This window comes from Photinus pyralis, unplaced genomic scaffold (assembly GCF_008802855.1).
Source record: "Photinus pyralis isolate 1611_PpyrPB1 unplaced genomic scaffold, Ppyr1.3 Ppyr1.4_LG3a, whole genome shotgun sequence".
Classification (NCBI taxonomy): domain Eukaryota; kingdom Metazoa; phylum Arthropoda; class Insecta; order Coleoptera; family Lampyridae; genus Photinus; species Photinus pyralis.
Window position 1 is genome coordinate 11,854,174 of NW_022170509.1, and position 19,107 is coordinate 11,873,280.

A 19,107-nucleotide genomic window follows, 5' to 3' on the forward strand; every position below is an offset into this window, starting at 1 on the left:
TGAACCACTATTTTAGTGACAAGCGAGTTATTTTTATTGCTCGGGAAAAAGCGCGTTTCAGCAACGGCTATTTTATAACATTAAAGTTTGAGAATAGGTATCAATCACCTACTGCTATTAATACGGTAAATAATTTGCAATGCAAAGTATAATATTAATTCAGTCAATCGGAAATGAAGAAAACAGACCCTAAAAAATTAAATAACGTGTTTTTCTTAACGACTGTGAAAATCTAAGCGTAATTGTTTAATGCCAATTAGTCGTTATAAGTTGATCACTGACGCCTAAGCAGGAAGTATTTTTTGCAGTTCCGTTCAGTTCGCCGAGATTCACTGATAAAATAAATGGCGTCGTTTGCCTTTATTAGGAAGTTTCCTCAATTTAATAAACTTTATTAAATTACGAACCAAAGTCCTGTTATTAATGTTGCCCAATTTCTTTTTTCAGAACTTCGATCAACTTTAGTTAATATGGAGTGCATTTGTTCCACGGCCAGAACAATTCACTGCAAAATTATAATGTTGGATGAGCATGAACTTATTCATGAAATACAGGTAAGTGAGCAAGTTTTATATTCGAACAACTGTAAAAATTAATTGGCTCGTTAGTATGGGTAATTAAGAAGTTAATCTTATTCGTTAGGAGCTTTAATAATCGTCGTATTTCCGGGTGTTAAAAATCAATTACTGTTATTGGGATAGGTTATTCTTATTCCTATATGCTTAGTTTCAGAAAGAATGTAGTAATTAGGTTAAATTAAGTAAAAACAGACAGAGTGCGGTAGTTAAAGGCAGTTATTCTTAAAGGATTTGTTCTACAAGATCAACTTTAGATAGCAGATCGGATGTTTATGTTCCTACCAATTAGTAATGATCCAATCTTAATTACTACCAAGTGCCCTACTCTTTCTTTCCCTTAAGTTTTAGTGGCATAATGTTGACGCCTTTATTGTTCTCCCACACGTGACCCGCAGTGCGCATTGCTCATCATCGTATATTTAATTACCATCATCAACTCGCCGAGACGTCTAAGGTTGGTGAAATGTAATAACGCTTTGAAAACACAGGAAAAAAAAATTACATTTCCATCTACAATATTTATGAAAGTTAATGGGAGTCTCGCTGATGATATGGTCCATATGAAGAAAGAAAGCCCACTAGTGCCTTTCTCAATAATTACTGCCAATAATGTTTGTATTGCTCTTTGGGGTTAATGCAATTCACTGCCGACAGCCTGAAACTTTGCGAAACACACTGCTCCATAGCATTCAATTTGGGCGAGTTCATACCTGACCAAGGATTTAATTAGCTACATTTTATGTGCTATCATTGACAAAAGTAATGGTAGCCTAATATGTAAACTCTGCAGCACAAGCAACCAATATGCCTATCATTTAATTTGTCGGTTCGCATTTCCCAATTGCACAATATATTCAAATGTTTTTTATTTTATTTTATTTTATTTTATTTTGCCTTTATTTTTAAGTGGGCGGGGTTTCAGCCGAGCCAGAAATGTTGGTTGGATAGGCTGCAAGATTTACAAATTCGGCGATCATTACTTTTGTCAATGACTGTACCTCTTCAAAAACTTTTAAACATAGGTCATTCGCTATTTCGTTTAAATTAATTAATAGAGGCTTAGTATTTCAAATTTTGCATTCAAAAACAGATACCAAAAGTAGTCCGAGGGAGTGCCGGAATTTTTCTACCCCTCAAACCCCGACAGAAAAATTGAAATTGACTGTCGTGATTCCGTCCGTCCCTTCACGCGTTTAGATCTCAGGTCTTGGCAATAAGATCTCCTGAAACTGTGCTTTTTAATTTATGATTCTTACTTCTTCGGTATTTCAATTTTCGCAACTCAAAGAAATCGTAATGGGGTTAAAAACAATCAGTATTTAACACATAATGACAAGCTGGAACCCCCACAAATGGGTAAAATGTATTTAAACTTCAAATAAATTGCAAACGAGGATTGTCGAATTTTTTGCAACTTATTGATAACTTCTGCATTATTTGCTTAATATACACTTGAATTAATTTCTATGATAAGTTGTGAATTAATTTAATTACTTTACAAGAGTTAACTGTCTTAAATAAATGTATTGCTCTTATGCTTTTAATGCTAAACCACCATCTGTATTAATTGCTTACGAAATTGCAAGTTTGAAATTAATTGCACCATTTATAAACTGTTAATTAAAAGTAAACTGTGCCAGTTACCCGCAAGAGTGCCTTAATTAAATTGATTTCCGCTGTAGTACTAATGCTAAAGCTAAACCACTTTCTATACTAAGTGTTTACTAAATTGCGAGTTGTAAATTAATTAGTTCATTTATAACTTGTTAATAAAATGGAAACTGTAGAGGGGTGCCAGTTACTCCCAAAAGTAAAATGCCTTAAATTTATTTCTGCTGTAGTTCTAATTATAATGTTAAATCACTTTTTATATTAATTGCTTACTAAATTGCCATTTGTGGGGGCGAGTCTCTAACTGTCAGTTCAATTTAGTATTTTAAACTGTGCTCTTTTTGATCTAATGAAATTGTATACAGGGTGTCCCAAATAATTTGAGATCATCGACCATTTCTTTAAATGGTAACCCTAGTTTGGCATTCCACGTTTGTTAAATATCTTCTAACTAAATGACGAGAAATAAAAATTTTAAATGCGACACACATATGTAACTTGATTAGACGTAGTCATTAAAAATTAGAGTTACCATTTTAAAAATAGTCGATGACGTCATATCTCAAACTTGGGACACCCTGTATAAAATTTTATTAAATAAAAAAGAGCGCATTTTAAAATAGTACCTAATCGACATATCCGTGCATATTTCCGAAAAAAAACTTTCTTGATTCACTCTGTTGCAGCAAGAATCATCAATGTCCCTGCCTGCCCTGTTCCAAAAAAATGTGTAAACCCTTATTATACCATGGTAAACCCCGTAACGCCTTCTACTAGAATCTGTTTTGACTCTATGTTGATGTTTACACCACCGAACCTCTCCCTTCAACCCCTCGTTCTTGCTACATGATCGCATGCTATTGGAGTGCAGGGAGGTAGGAATATGAGTGGCCGAATTTTTCTGATACTTCTATTTTACAACAACATTAGTATGGCGGTTTAGGCTACCCACATTAGTAGAACACTTTTTAAGGGGGTTTGGAATTTTCCATTTGCTAACAAAGTTTATATTTTTGTTCCGTCGCTTCGAAGAACAGAAAATATGTTGATTGTTGCTCTTGATTACTTAGCACGTTGTTTGAAGGGTCAGTAATCGCCGATTTAGATGGGTCCGTGTTCAATCTGCAACGGACGCATTGGGATAGGTCAGACAGAGCCCATATATCAATATGTAACGCTAGGTTAACGAGACAGTTCGATGAGACTGTCACTGTCACAATTAACATCCAGTAAACCTACTTAAAGTGAAGAGCAAATTAATAATGCACCTGCGGCAAAAAAGTGGACGACTACCAATCGATTGGTAATAAACGACAGTTAAGACACAAAAATTCAATTTTCTTTGAGAAATAGTGCTACAAAAGACATAGCCATCACCAACTCAGAAATTGTTGTACTTTCAATACTGCACGCCATACGAATGGTTTGGCATTATCAGTTGCGCAAAATTAGAAGATTGCAACGCTTTCTTTTTCCAGTTTGAAATCCACTCTAGTTTGATTAATAGGATTCAGAGACTTCCAAACCGCACTGTAAGCTTGTTCAAAAATGTCTTCTAAATCCTACTAAGAATCCCTCTCTGGACTGTTTAGAAATGCTCTCCGTTCGTTCGAAATGCCATCGAATTATTATCCACTCGGTGTGGCCAAGCAGCCTGCAGGGATAGTGTTCCTTTAATAATATATGTACCTATATCAAACAACAAAATTGTTGCTAACTCTATCTTTCAAATTACATATTAATTTCTTGCATAAAAAGCCGATCAAATAAAAAAAAAAAACAAATGGCTCTATATGGGTAGAAAAATGTATAGGTTGCTAATAGGCAAACAGCGCGGGTAACAGTATGCAATTTGTTTCAGTTTCTGATGTTTTTACTTTTATTTGTTGAACACATCAGATGAAATGAGCACAAACCTAAAATAGAACGGTGTTTTGCTTGTAAAGGCTTGATTCATTAAATAAAGCCTCTGGGTTCGGGATAAGGGTGTTGTTAAAATGAGATATTTACATTTGAAAACATTACAAATTGTAATCGTCATATCCTTCTAAAAGGAATAAAAGAACTGAATAAATCGCAATTAATATCGCCAAGAATCCGAACGCTTGTTATCAAAGTAACCAAAGCAAATCCGTTCAACTGAAACCTATTAAGTCAAAAGAAACAAGCAAAGCTGAACGCGAAAGAGGAGTTTGAATTACGAGCACTTATTGATCATAAAATCGAAACTGAAGTATTTCTCAAGAAATTAATAATCCTTGCTGTACACAAACACTTTATGTGTAGGTGCGCTGAAACGACGCCTTCAAGATCATTATTTCCTCTTCCCAATTAAACACCGGTTGAATTCAAATTTTATTCAAAATAGTGGTTAGACTGTAGACATAAATCTTCAAGTACCTATGCAATGCATTACATTTTCCCCCTCAATAATTTCCCGTATTCGCCTAAAAAAGCAATAAGAAATTAACCATTAGGAAAAAATCTGCCAGATTATAGAAACCCAATTTAAAAAATCGCATTCTTGTCGACTAACTATTTTTTCTGCTTTGTCAGGAATGAAATAAATGTTTTCGTCGTAGTATAGGAGGAAATTTTGAAAACAATATTTGAGGCAATGTCATATTATTTTAAATCTTCAGTGCGTGAATTAAAGGAATGTATATACTTGGACGTTTATATATTGTAAATAACGTTTATTACGTAAATACTTTTTTCCGTTCAGTTGATTCTACTCAAACTCATTGGACATTTACGGAAAATCTCCCGAGAACGATTTCCTTTAAATTCCTTCGACAAAGGTTAACCAAGAATACTTGATTACTCCTCAGAAATATTTTACAATACAAAATACTTAATACAACATTTGTTTCTTCACGCACGTGGATGCCAATCCTTTGTCTTTGTAGATTCCCAACCCCGTGCGTGATTAGGCTAGTAATGCATGATTTCCATGCAACGTACCGTATTGTTTCAATACGAAAAACCACATTATCACCCACTATTTTATCAACTTGCGCGATTGATGCACGTTTCTCTAAATCTTTTCGATGTTTAAATTTCAAGTGGGAGGGCCCAAAAAATAATTGGGCCCATTATGTTACAATCTTCGTGGTGTGCAGCTCTAACGGTCCAATATTACAGGTAAAGAAATAATTATAAAGGCCCGTTTTTAATATAAATTCTGAACATTCCAGAACGGTTACTGTCTACACACATAACTTTTTTCTCCTGCCATTATTCACACACGAAACTTTATTACATACCTCTTCCATATTTGTCAGTCGTGAAAAACTGACACTTTTGGTTCTATATCAACATTGCCGTTATACGCTCGGGCTAGAAACTTATTGATTGCGCCCAATAACTCTCACTGTATAATTGAAAGTTCATTAAATCTAAATTCTACATGAAGAGATAGATCTTTGGAAATAGTTTAATAAGCATTATTTATTTTACTGAAGAAGAATCAATGGTTATTTCTTATCTATTTTATTGCTCGGCTGGTCCCTCTAAACTAAAACTCCACGAATCAGTATAATTTTAAAACGTGGTTCTTACACTGCAGTCAGATTTAAATATTGAGTCTAAGAAACAAGGTTTTAAAATCGAATTTTTAACAGGCCCTCTATGGTTGAACCTGTAAGAATAACCAAGCAGTTGCGGCAGCAGTCTCCACATTTGGTAATCCAAAACTGACCCTCGTGAGGTTAGCATAGCAATAGATTTTCATATTTATCATATACATGAAGTTAGTAGTAGCAATTCAGTGATAAATGTGCAAACGACGTAAAACATCCACTCCAGTCCCTATTGGAGCCACTGTGCCCATCATTTTTCCTGGACATGGTTTCTAAGGTAACAGAAACAGAACAAAATTTCCCGAAAGGTCATGTAACGGACTTTTATGTGTACAAAGGAAAACAAGTTATGGCATAAATAAATATTCTTATAAATAAGAAAGATTTTTCTTGGTTGAGGTTCCAGAGCTATGAGCTACCGAATGCAAAAAGAACGAACTAAATATCTTGAAAACTGTTAATATTGGCTATTCAAAATCCCGGGAGCTGAGTTTCAAATGAGCGAAGAAAAAAATTCGGAATCAATAAAGGGTCATAAAAATTATATTTTAGACGGTTGAAAACTTTCGTACACTGGGGAGTATTTTAGAGGGTGAAAACTGGATACCAATAATATCGGCCGGGGCATTCTACCCCTTTTGCCCCCTCTCTCGACGGCCCTGGTTCTGCATATATGGGAATCGCATATTTTGCCGAAATATCCCCACTGAAATAATCGCTATACAGCTCCCCAATGAACCTGTTTAAAATTGGCGTGGCGATTTTATAAAAGTGATACCATGGAAAACGAGGAGCGTGGATTATCCGGTCAATGAAATTATCAAGATCGGTTTCATACAGAGCACCTCCTGGGTTTTGTAAACATAGATTTATAGCGCCCAAAGCAAGTGGAATCAGTGGGTGAATTTTGGAAGGAAGAAACGATTGTTTTGTCAAAGTCGTTCATTAAGGACATGTGCTGACCTATCTCCGAACTTTTCAGTGAGACAGTAAGCCCGAGATCGGAAACAGTGAAAGGGGCTGAAAGAGTATGGACGCACTATAGAAGAGCGTTCTGCTATTCCTGATAACGTGTACAAAGTGTACGTCATGAAATGATTCCTAATATATTAATAATTAATAATTTGAAAAAAAGGGGCTGGCATACGGCATAATCGTACCATAATCAGGGATGGGGATAGGTATCGGAATATTGGAAAGTTCGAAAAATGGCCCGATTTGTACAGCCCAATAACTCTAATCAGATTTTCCCAATATCAACGAACAATCCGTTTCTAAAGTTGAAATGTAACCATTTAAATTCTTACCTTGACCCTTACAAGTTACAATTAATATGCTTCACTTCTTCATTGTAGCGTTGCGTTTATGTTGCTAGATTGATGGAATAATTAATGACTCGTTCATCCATCTCGCATTAACCGTTGCTCTTTCAGCAGTTACAGTTGACATTTTAGAAACTAATCTAGGAATGATTAATATCCTAATTTCTAACAAGATACAAGTTATTGTTTCAACTCCCCGCAACGCAACCATGAACAAGTTGACCAATCAATCCAGTCAGTGACGTACAATCTCCCACAATTTATTGCGAAGCGCGAATCAAACTATTTAATTGTCAAAAAACTGAACTCGTGCGCAAAGTTTTTTTAGGTCCATTTCCTGTAATCAAATCATCTGAGATCAAATTTACTATCTCTCTGCAGAACCTCGAACGCATTTTTAACGCACGAAGAAACATCCGCTTCGAAGCAATAATTATATTAATAGTCAGGAATATTACACTACTAGTAGGGAAAATGTACATCATCCGTAAAAAGTGAACAATTTCTTTCTACTTCCTTCTTGCCTTTTGCAACATTGAAAAATAGTCGCGCCAGGATTTTGTAAATCGACCTTATAAAATCGATTGTTAAATCGCCCACTTAGTTGGTGACATTTTGTGATCGCCCCAGGAGAATCATTCCGCCGTTAGTTGGAGGTCAACTAATTTTATGTGGCTATAATTTAGATCATGATGCTTGCGCTGTTGGATTTATTACATGATTGCAGTGACAGCGCCGGTGTTACGACCTATCCGAAGCTTAAAAGGATATATGCAAAAGCTGTCGAATTAATTTATGTAAAGTATGAAAAAAGAAAGAAAACTAAACAGATGCTAGTGTTTCAGATTACCATGGGAGAATTGCGTAGGTCATTTCGACGAACAATATTTCAAAAATTAAGCTATTCAACTTTGCTGTTTTGATTTATTGCTTTCTATATGGTTTCCGGGACGCCAAATACGAATCATTTGTCGCGAAGAAAATGGTGACACATAATTAAAGAACTCCCTATTCAAAACAAAGTCCATAAAATTCCACAAGAAATTAAGAATTTGAAATCGAGCAAGTCGGTTTCTGCGTAGAGAGCCTAAATAAGTCAATTGTCACACCGAACGGATTATCAGTTCAATAAGTTATAAACTTGTAGGAGATTTTTATGTACTTTCATTTTGAAAAGGGAGGTCAATTACGAAAGTTGCTTAGTCAGAAATTTTGTTTGCAAACCTCAGATTGGGATTCGGTATCTCCCAATGTTTCTCTATGGGCCACAAAAGTTTCATAAAGTGGAAACAATTGATTTCTTACGGGACCATGACCAACCATGACGGGACCATCAAAATAAAGAAATTTTAATTATCTACATTCTACCTGCTTGCATATTTCACATGAGTCAATATTGTCATTAATCCTTAACTCAAAAACTACCGGATCAGGCATACAGAATGTCAATAAAAGTGGCCCTAAAATTTAAATCTACATTCATTCGTCAGAAATAGGAATTGCAATTTGAAATATTGAAGTTTTTGACATTTTATGATTGCTAACTTTGAAAAATTGCAGCATCCCTGGAAACTTTTTCAAGGTCACTGAAAAAATTCCTTACAGGACTCGATTACATGATCAAAGTCCTTGTATGGGATTGAAGGCACTAAAGAACGAAAGCACGTTCATTGCGCGGTTCAATGGATGCTTCTCGAAGTGTATAACGTGAGTAGTAAGGGCACTAATTGTTTTTGGTAAAATCAGGTGGTATGGAGTTCTTTCAAGTAAAGAAAAATTTGATGGTCCCTGCGACTCTCATTAGTCATTACTAGACTAGACGGATTAGATGCATGAAAAAATGAGGAAAATATGCGCATATTTATGCAGGATTTTTTAGAAAATATGCGAGAGAAATGAGAAAATATGCAACAAAAATAAACAAACATGTATTTAAAAAATTTATTCTTTAAAGTATTAGCTAAAAGCACTAAATATAAACATTAAAACATTTTACAACAATGTGCCGCTCAAAATTTTCTACCAAAAATTTGCGGCGTGTATCTGTATACATATTTTTATACACAGAAAATGATCTCTCTGCGTCTACGGAAGTAATAGGAGCATATTTTAATTTAGAAATGATACCAGGGCTTATATCTAAATCTTCAATGAATTCTCCTTGACAAATCTTGTTCACATTAGACAAAAATGAATTGCCAGCATTTTTTTTTGGATATTTGTTTTTAAATACCTGCATTCGAAGTAATGATTTAATGAATAGGGTTTGAAATAGTACTACCTGTTACAATGTACCTACCTGCTGTGACGAATTTAATTTTAAGCGTCTCTAAGATTCAGTCAGTACTCAAATTGTTTAAAAAATGTAGAAAAATGCAACTTTGTTTAAAATATGCAGATAATGCAAAAATCTCGGAAATTATGCAAAAAATGCAAAAAAATGCTCCATGCATATAATCCGAAGTCTAGTCATTACCATCATAAAATCATTCTTATTCTCATAGGAAAAGAACTTCATTTTTAAATACGGCCCTGATGTTCCTATATCATTCTTAAAGCTCATTTTATTCTGAATACAATTATGTATAGCACTTGAGATTTACTTAGTTGATAGGTAAAGAGGACGTATTTGACGCTCCTTTACGCTCGAGGACGTTGAATTTCTATCAGAGTTGCTGAAATGTACGTCATCGAAGCTGTTTTTTTTTACTAATATTAATGGTTGAGTTACAACAGTCTCGAATTGTCAGTCATTTTGTCGCATTAAAATTGAAGATCGACTTACATCGTTTTTTTAAGATCCTCATTCAGCAATTAATGAGTGTGAATTCAACAAAAAGAAGTTCGCATATCGTCAAGAAATTCGAAAAGTAAGTGACATTCGTCTGTACTGTTTTATTAACATTAAATTTGTTTCGGTTAGATTTAATTTAAGCAGTATTGGTGAAAGATAGGGTTTAGTTTTAAGGTGCTTTCAAACGTGTGTTTACGAACCCAGTATATTTTAGAGTCTTGCGTAATTTGGGCAAACCGTGTTTGTAATTTTTGTGGCCTTTTGAAGTCATTTTCAGTGACAAATACTGGGGTGACGGTCTCATTTATTTGTTTATATGTGATTCCTAAATTCGGCATGTATTTTTATGTGGATCATTTTTACATTGCAATTCCTCATCCCTTGTAAAAGTAAGAAAGTTATAGAAGGCTGTATAAAAAACCATTTACATGCAAGCAGAAGGGTGGTGTTTGAAAATATTGTAGTGCATAAAACAGCAATGGCGCTAGAAAGATATAGAATTGATGGACGCTCAGCGCTGAAGTTATCAATTCGAAAATATTTGCAGACTGCGTGATATAAAAAGGGCCACTAAGAAAGAAACTCAGTTCTCCCCCACGTCAAATAATAAATATTATTCGGAAATGTATTTTTGTTTCATTTGCATCAAAACCTTTGTTTATCAGGTTTTAATATTTTAGGTATATGTGAATTAACAATTACCTCTGAGAACAGGATCTGCTTATTTAATTATATATTTTCTAGACTTACGCAAAAGTTATTTATGTAAACGAAAGGGCTCTCATTTAAAGTTAATAATTTCAAAGAATAAATTAGCACATCTGTGGAAAAAAGTGTACATTCGTTCTTGTTATACAAATTGTAGGAGGTGTGCTCGCTAAATGAACTAATTAATACAGAGTGAGTAAAACTTCAATACTACTCGAACAGACTAGGCCCTGCCATATAATTAGTAACTACACTTACTCTGCTTCAGGAAATTGATTTCTGCGGGTGTGTCCAAGAGAAGTTTGATGAAAATTGGAATTACACTACACATGTCGATAATTTTATTTAAATTACGCATAAAATTCGTCGTTTATTAATTGGCATCAATACTTTGATTCAACAAGCGGCTTTCATTTCATTAATTCTAGGTAATAGCTTTGATGGCTTGCGTTCGTTTGCACCATATATTAGTCAGATTACCTCGTAAAATACGGAAGAGATTTTTTTGATCATTAACCGGCAGACACGACTATTGCGAAATAATGGTGGGCTATAAAACGTGGTCTAATTAAGGAGATTTTTAGTATCACTAAATGAAAGATATGAAGCCAGGAAGTAATGTTTTCGATATTTTCTCTAATATGCACCAAACTGTTTCAAACTCTAGATCAGTCTTAATGTATTTTTATAAGTAATTTATTTAAGTTTTACATTTTATAATTTTAGAAACGGTAAAACCGTCACGTAATTTCCAGGTATTTTGGTAGAATACGTCATGACTATGACCCAACCCTGGGTGCACATAGAACAATAATTTTAGTAAAATCTATCTGGAACTGTATTAAGCGTGAACATAGATAATTTCAAAATCATCGCAAGAAAAACGTCGAAACGCATTTTCTAGGTGTCTAAAGATGTGAATTTATTACATCAATTTTGAAAAAAGATTTCAAAATTCTCTTGATGTCTTGAACGTCCTAAATCTACCATGAGCAGAATCTTTTAAACGACTACTACAAAGCGGTTTGAAGTAGGTACAATTTCGGCAAATCGTTAGTGTGATTGAATATAAGAAATTCAGCCAAATCCGTTTTTTTACCTGATGAGGTCAGTGGCCTGCGTAACCCTATTCTAACTAATATTTCTTCAATACATATACCAGCTTAACTGAAATTTCAGTCGTAATGTGGCCCCTCTACTCGATAATGGGTCCAAGTAGTGTCGGAACAGAGCACTCACAAAGAGGTTGTGATAGGTCTAGACTCGTTTTACAGTACGGCGGGGTCAAAACTTCAATCGTTTATATCTCGAGAACGAGATGTCGGAATTAACTTCTGTTTTAAATTCATGAGATCGTTACTGTAATTGACCTACCCCAAGTAAAAAATTTAACTAATATGTTTTTAATTGCGAACCTTTTATGAAAGGGGGTGGTGTTATTTTATTCATCTCTGGAATCTGTCTTGCGTATTTATTTGGATCTAAGGTCGTATGGTTACGATACTATCCTGAATTTCTCAACATGCACAAGTGGAGAAATGACAATAGCAAAATAGCAGGTGTTTCTTAGGTACACGCAGTGGGGATGGGCAAGTCCAATTTAGGGGTGCTTGAACGCTAACTATTCAGTTGCCCAAGAAAGTAAATACCATCAAATCAGGGGTTGGAAAATTGTGGTGACTCATGAATTTGAAAGAACTATTAACAACGAAAGATGTGCACTCTTGTAGCTTGGAAATGATGTAGTATTTAAGAAATTTTATTGACATGACACTAATACCAAAGAGTAACTATAATACTCTTTGCTAATACTATAGTTTTGGGCTCTAACACTAACGGTTTTGTGCATCTTTCGTTTCTGGGAAATTCAAAATTTTTAGAGGGGGTACCAACTTACCGCAGCACCCCTGAAGATCGGAACGACTTGAAAGGTATATACAAAAAAATAATATTCATGATGATTTCTATGAAACGGTCCAATCACAGTCTCGCCTCACTCCGATAACAGAGCACATTTATCTTGCATCTCATCAGAGACGATAACGGATGTGCTCATCTATTAATAAAGTAACGGAGTATAGAAAATATTTTGACCGTCGAGAACATTGTGGGACTGCAGGCCAAAATTTTAAATGTAGATATCTCTCGAGAACGGTGTGTCCCTCACAAAGGGAAATTTGTATATCTCGCCAAGATGAAATCGTCGGTGGGGCCAAAACTTCAAATACATATGTACAGATATCCAAAGATTTTAATAGTTCAAGTATTTGGACCAAATTTGGACTAAATATTCGAATAATAAAATAAACTCCAGCACTAGTGGGAAACACTTCCACAATGAGGATGCCAATGGATAGAAGCCTGTATAATACGAGATAAAGGCAATGAGAAATTAAGTACAAATACTAAAATAAAGAATTTTAATAAGTATATGTTTGGAAGCAAGCAATAATTGAAAACAAACATGAAGTTGGAGTTGGTGTTGTTGGGATTATTGATCAGTGCGTAAATCAGCATGATAGTGTGTATAGCATTAAGGTGAACCCCTAACTGAACTTTTTATTCCGGAACGACTCACACTGACGATGACATTGGGGCCCGCAGAGACCTGGAATACGTAACCCTCACGCACAATAAGTGCCAGGGCTCTCCTCCATACATCAAACACACTGTATCTCTATGTGAAAGACCACGTATTCTCCCGTTTCCACAATGAACAAGGCAAACAGGAGTCTTCCAATGCGATGGGCTCGCACGGACTAGGCGCGGAATACTTATACCCCGATCTGGGGGCTCGACGAATCCCCCCATAAGATAAGGAGCCTTACATTGCTCCTTTTTACTTATCCTAAGCCAACTTTACGTTTGACACTTTTGTTTGGGGTTGAGATTAGGTATTTATTGTATCTATGAATGTGGGAAAGAAACATGTGATGTATTAAGACGAAACAAAGACTCTATTAAGTGGTTACATTTTCTAGATATAAAAAAGATTACATTTACTAAACTATTCACCGCCCTTTTGTTGTTCCGATCACTACCGATGTGGTGGTCTGCTGAGTGCCTTAAGTTCTCATGTAATTTTTTGCTTTAGGAGGGAAGATAAACTTTCAGCAAGTGTTTCGCTTGTAACTTTAGACAGGTCTAGTTGTTTCAATTCTCTGCGTATGATTCTAATTTAATTCCCCCCATTATAATTATACAAATGTTCTTGAGACAATCTTCCAGCTCTGTAGTTTGCCCACATATCAATGTGGAGACAAAAACGACAAAGTACCTCTTTTCTGATGTGCGTTCCATATTGTACTTCCAAATAAAGAATACACTGGGACGATTCTATAATTAGAGAAAAACCCGTACTTTTCTAAAATAGCACCCACCAATATTCGTTTAGCCTTCCACCATTCTCTTCTTCCTAAAGAGTTGATATAGCATAAATTTTATAACGAGACATTGTACAAAATGAAGTGTACAGTGAAATTGTATAGGTACCGCCAAATTATTGTGTTAATTACAGGCACTTACATAAACGTTAATCTTTCTAAACGGTTAGGTATTACGTAGTGGTTTTTATGACTATTGATTCGTGGTTTGATTATAAGTGCTTGCATTTAATCGGGAAATCTTTTCCGCCTTTTTAGTTTCAAATTGATGGATTAGTTAATAACATACCTCCATAATACGAGGTATATTTATTACTTGTTTGAAGTTTTAATTTTGTCTACGAATTCTATGAAAACGTGCCACTATATTTTACAGAACTCATTATTGTACACTTTGTTTCGTAAGTTGTGTGAAAAGAATAGCCATTAATCATTGTTATGGTTATACTTCGAGAACACAATTCCTATAGGCAGGACTCTTACTGAAGGCAAAGAATCTCAAAATGTAATTGCTTTTGAGCGTTTTATATTCATATTTGACGACCCCGAGGTTAAATTCAAAACGTACGGTTTGAATAAATGGAAAAAATTGTAGGTAGGTATCGACGATTCTTAATTACTCAGCAGTCGGTTTTCAATTAAATAATAATTAAATGTTTGTACACTCTAAGATTGAAAGCGTAAAAATTTCGTACCTTCCGTTTTCTGTTAAACATCACAAACAATACTTATACAATTTTTTATACAGTCATGTGCTATTCATTCAAAATCTAATTTGATTTATTTACTTTGTGAGTTGTGACTATGTGTCATTTGTTAAAAGAATGCATGTTGACAATGAAGCCTCATTAAATAAATTGGATTAAGATTCCGCTAAACTCCACAGACCCACGTTGAGAAAATCGAGCAATGGAATTGAAATTAAAAACCGTAGCACGATTTTGTATAGGGATGGAAGGGCCATAATCTGACTTTACCGTCAATAAACTGTCATTCGTGGAACAGTTGTTGGGCCATTGTTAGGAATCCGTTGAGTTTGAAAATCATTCATTAATCGATTGCCAAAAATTGCACTAGTTCTGCACGGCCACTACTTGGTATGCAGTTAGCTCTTGCGACACAGTTTAGCAGTATATTACCTATATAAAGATGTGTTGATCGTGTCCTGCCACATTCATGAAGCCTTTACTTTCTGGAAGAGGCAAATAGTGACAGATTCGGTGTTCGTGGTGGCCAGAGTAACTATAATACTCTTTGGTGGTGGCATTTGGAGACACTTAATTCTTGTCTTGTCTTAATCTCCAGCATGGAGTATTTCAACCGAGATGTGGACAAGGTTAACTTAATTTGGCTAAAATTTGTCTCATTCAAACAAAAAACCAACGCATATTTATGGTTTCGACATACTAAGGTCTGCCGCGCGTATTTCTGACGTTATCTTGGATCAAAAATCCTAGACAACACCTTCCACGGTCTCTTAGACTTAGATCATAAAATGTGAGAGAAGACATTCTGCATTCACGCATCATTTGCAAATTAATCTATTACATTCGCCCTGCCGCTTTTGCTTATGGCTTATGGTCTTCAATTAAAAAAAACTGGTCGTCCAGTTTCATTAACGTAGTGGTTTTCGCATCGGTCTGCATAATTTCCGGTAAATCGGGTTAATATTTAATAAACGATAAATTGTTGGATCGTGATTTAAACGTGAGAACTGTAAATTATATATATTGCTATTATATTATTTCTTAAATCAATATTGGCGTATGGAATGCGTTCTCGAATATATTAATGCCAGCGTGTAGGTATATACGTCTACGTTTATTTTTACTGAACTTTTTCAAAAGGCGCATTATGGTACTCATGCAAGGAGGCAATTATCTTCAATCAAAAGGTAATTATTATATTTTGTTTTAGGATGGCAGTACCGGTCAGGCAATTTTAGATGTGGTGTTCAGGCACTTAAATCTTTTGGAAACTGCGTACTTCGGTTTGCGTTACCTAGATGTTGATGGCCAACCGGTAAGTTAGTGGATAGTTAAAGGAAAATTAATTAGCGAGGGTTATGTTGTAGCACTGGTTGGATCCTGTGAAAAAATTGCGACGTCAACTCAGAGGCGAGGATCCTTGCAAGTTATACTTCGGCGTCAAATTCTATGCTGCCGACCCCTGTAAACTGCTGGAAGAAATCACACGGTAATTATGAAATATGCTAATATCGTCTGGCGGCAGCCCCCATCATATGGCCTAGCTCGAGGCAGTTTAAGACTATCATTACCTTAGCCAAAACAAAACTACCAATTACTCTTCCCTTATGCATGCGCGACCGCCTCGCTTCGGGCATCTGATAAATCGGTTTCATTTTTGAAAGGATTTACTTTCAGTGTATACACGCTATGGGATTTCACAGAAAATGTAATAATGATGCGTTTGTGCACACTTTGTGATGAATAAATCCTTCATAATTCAACGTCTGTTATTCATCAGAAGTAGGTATTCGAGATTATGGCTTATCCATAACCACTCGGTATTAAAAAAATGATTGACAAAAATCATTTTTAAGGGACCACAGCGTTTGAATGTTCAACTGAACCACGAAAGCTATAGTGTGACGTGTAACCTATCACTTTTACTGGATGTTCGAAACGCAAAAGTAAATAATCGAGTCAGGTAGGTAAGGGTCGAAGCATAAGATATACACAGGAAAATTCCAATTTCCACTGAAGTTTTTTTCAAAATAAAGGTCACTGAGGAAATAATCAAACAAGAATAAGTCGAGAAAGAAACGCATTTTGGAACTTTTAGCGGATTGAAATGTTTTGAACTCTTGGCTTGTTTGGATGAATTTTTATTCGAATTCATTTTGAAATCATGGGTACAAAAAAAGAAAAAAGTTGCGAAATAACAATTATGTAGCGTATACTGTCCAAATAAGGACCGAATTGTAAAAACAAAAGAGAAATACTGGGAATTAAGACCCCTATGGATTGAAATAAAATTCCTGAAAGGAGTATGTTACGTTACGAGATTTGCATAGCGAAATAAAACAGATTTATTGAAAGAAAAGACGAATTTAACATAAATGAAGAGTCTAATCACTAATGGTTATAGATTAATGAGATGTTTATTGTTATGCATAAATTCACATCCGCCCTTCAGTGTTTATGTTTTATAGTTATTATAATTGGGAAAATTATATTTACTCTAAGTTTAAGTATATAGATAAACTGATATGATTTTTTATGTAGTGGAGTGAGGGGTAGGATAATGTGTGGGAATTTTTCCAAGTGCGTGTTGGCGCTGATTATATGGGAAACGAATGCGAATAGATGTTTGAAAAGTTTTTAGGCATGGAAAATAGTATCATTCATATAACCCCCTCTACTTTGCTGGCATTGCAAAACTCTCTTCTTCACAAACTTGCATTTCTGTTTCTTCGATGAATGTGTTCCTTTAATTCGTGGATGTTTCTGGGTGTATTGACGTAAACTAACGATGTGAGATAACCTCAAAGAAAGAAATGGCATGGCCATTGCTGGTCACCATGAATGGAGATGCAAGAGATGAGCCGATCCGGGAATTTCTCACGGAGCAACGCAGTTGTTGCAGCGGAGGTGTGACACGTGGCGCCATCTTGCAGAAACTGCTTAATGTCCTTTGTATCGAAACAAGGCCACAAAAAATCATCGTACGGTACAGGTCTCAGTTAACTGTCACAGATTATCCTGCCTCATTTTCAAAAAAATAAGGGCCGATGACACCCGCCCAAAATCCACACCAAACCGCTACTCGCTGTGGATGCATTTCCCTTTCATTAATCAAATAGGGATTTTCTGATTTCCAAATACGGGCAGAAATGTGCCTTCACTAAAGATAATTTTTTTCGTAAAGGTCTTCCTGTTGTCTCCTCAGAACCCAGTCAATAAAATTGCGTCTCTTCTGATGATCGGGTGCTTTCAATTCCTGGGTTAATTGAATTTTGTAGAGGTGGTAATGAAGATCGTTCAAAAGAATTCGCTGCAATGAAGAATAGCGTATGCCCAATTTTTGGGAACGGCGTCGAATCCGTTTCTGTTGACTAATATTGACATTGCATCGAACCTACGCAAAGTTTTCATCACATCGGCAGTTAGAACCAAATAGTGTTTGAAGCTGGTGGTTCCCTAAGTCCACTCTCGTTCTTCACTTCGCCGAATGCACACAACGTTAACACTTTGGTCCATTTCGCCGACTAGGGGCACTAGGCCGACAGTGCCCACATCGTCGACAAGTATACAAGGAACACAGGGTCGACAATACCCACTTCACCGATGGACGCTAAGGCAAACGTGACCACAACGCCGACTATTCGAAAAAAATTTAACAGCGACACAACGTGGTCGCCTGTCACACTCCGCCCAGCTTCGTTAAGAATTTTTGTACGAATTTGCACTTTAAAACAAGTTAAAGAATGAAGGAGAGTAACTTTAGGGCATTTTCCACGAATTGATCAGTACACAGGCTGCGCATGCACATACGTGATGTTAAAATATGCGATATGTTAGTCTTTACTAGACGAAACTTAGGTTACAATTAAAAAAATATCTCCACAAATAATAAAGAGCACATTGCGCAGTTTGCCCATGCGCACATGCGATACGTTTGTCTGTTGAAAACCGTTCCACGATAACACAGGATTAAATAAATGTCAATTTTAAACAAAACACTGTTGCCTAGCAACAGAGAAATACATGGCGAGCGAGTCAAAACCGGGGCGATTTTTGAATCTCCCTTTACATCTAGGTTATTCAATAATTGACAGTTTCCGTTAATAACAAAAAAACTGACCACGAATTCGGCCCGGTGTCTTCGAAATTCGGAATTCAGCGACCCAAAAAACACAATACAGGCCCATGGTGCCCGGACTAAAAAGGGCGGACGGAGGTGGTGACCGTCAATTGCATCTACCCATTTGAACTACTTCAATAGGTTGACGGTTTTTTTAAATCGAACATCGGGAAATAACATTGCATACATAGTAAGTTGTTTGTAAATAGTTCCTTCGTTAATGAAGCGTTAATGACATGTACGCAAATGGCACTCGTTTAGCACTTGGTACTTGACCAACCCTACCTTGTACGCTAATAGCAC

The 19,107-nt window shown here is 35.7% G+C and overlaps 1 protein-coding gene across 2 annotated transcripts in view; it reads left to right on the plus strand.

Annotated features, from left to right (window-relative positions):
- The window catches only part of LOC116165591 (band 4.1-like protein 4), a 51,928-nt gene that overhangs the window by 13,018 nt on the left and 19,803 nt on the right, over window positions 1-19,107 (plus strand). For both annotated transcript variants that reach the window (XM_031480157.1, XM_031480158.1), the window contains exons 2-4: window positions 448-554; window positions 15,895-15,999; window positions 16,052-16,173. In XM_031480157.1, the coding sequence (XP_031336017.1) occupies window positions 471-554; window positions 15,895-15,999; window positions 16,052-16,173 (311 nt within the window). In that variant the 5' untranslated portion in view covers window positions 448-470. The remainder of the gene's footprint in view (window positions 1-447; window positions 555-15,894; window positions 16,000-16,051; window positions 16,174-19,107) is intronic.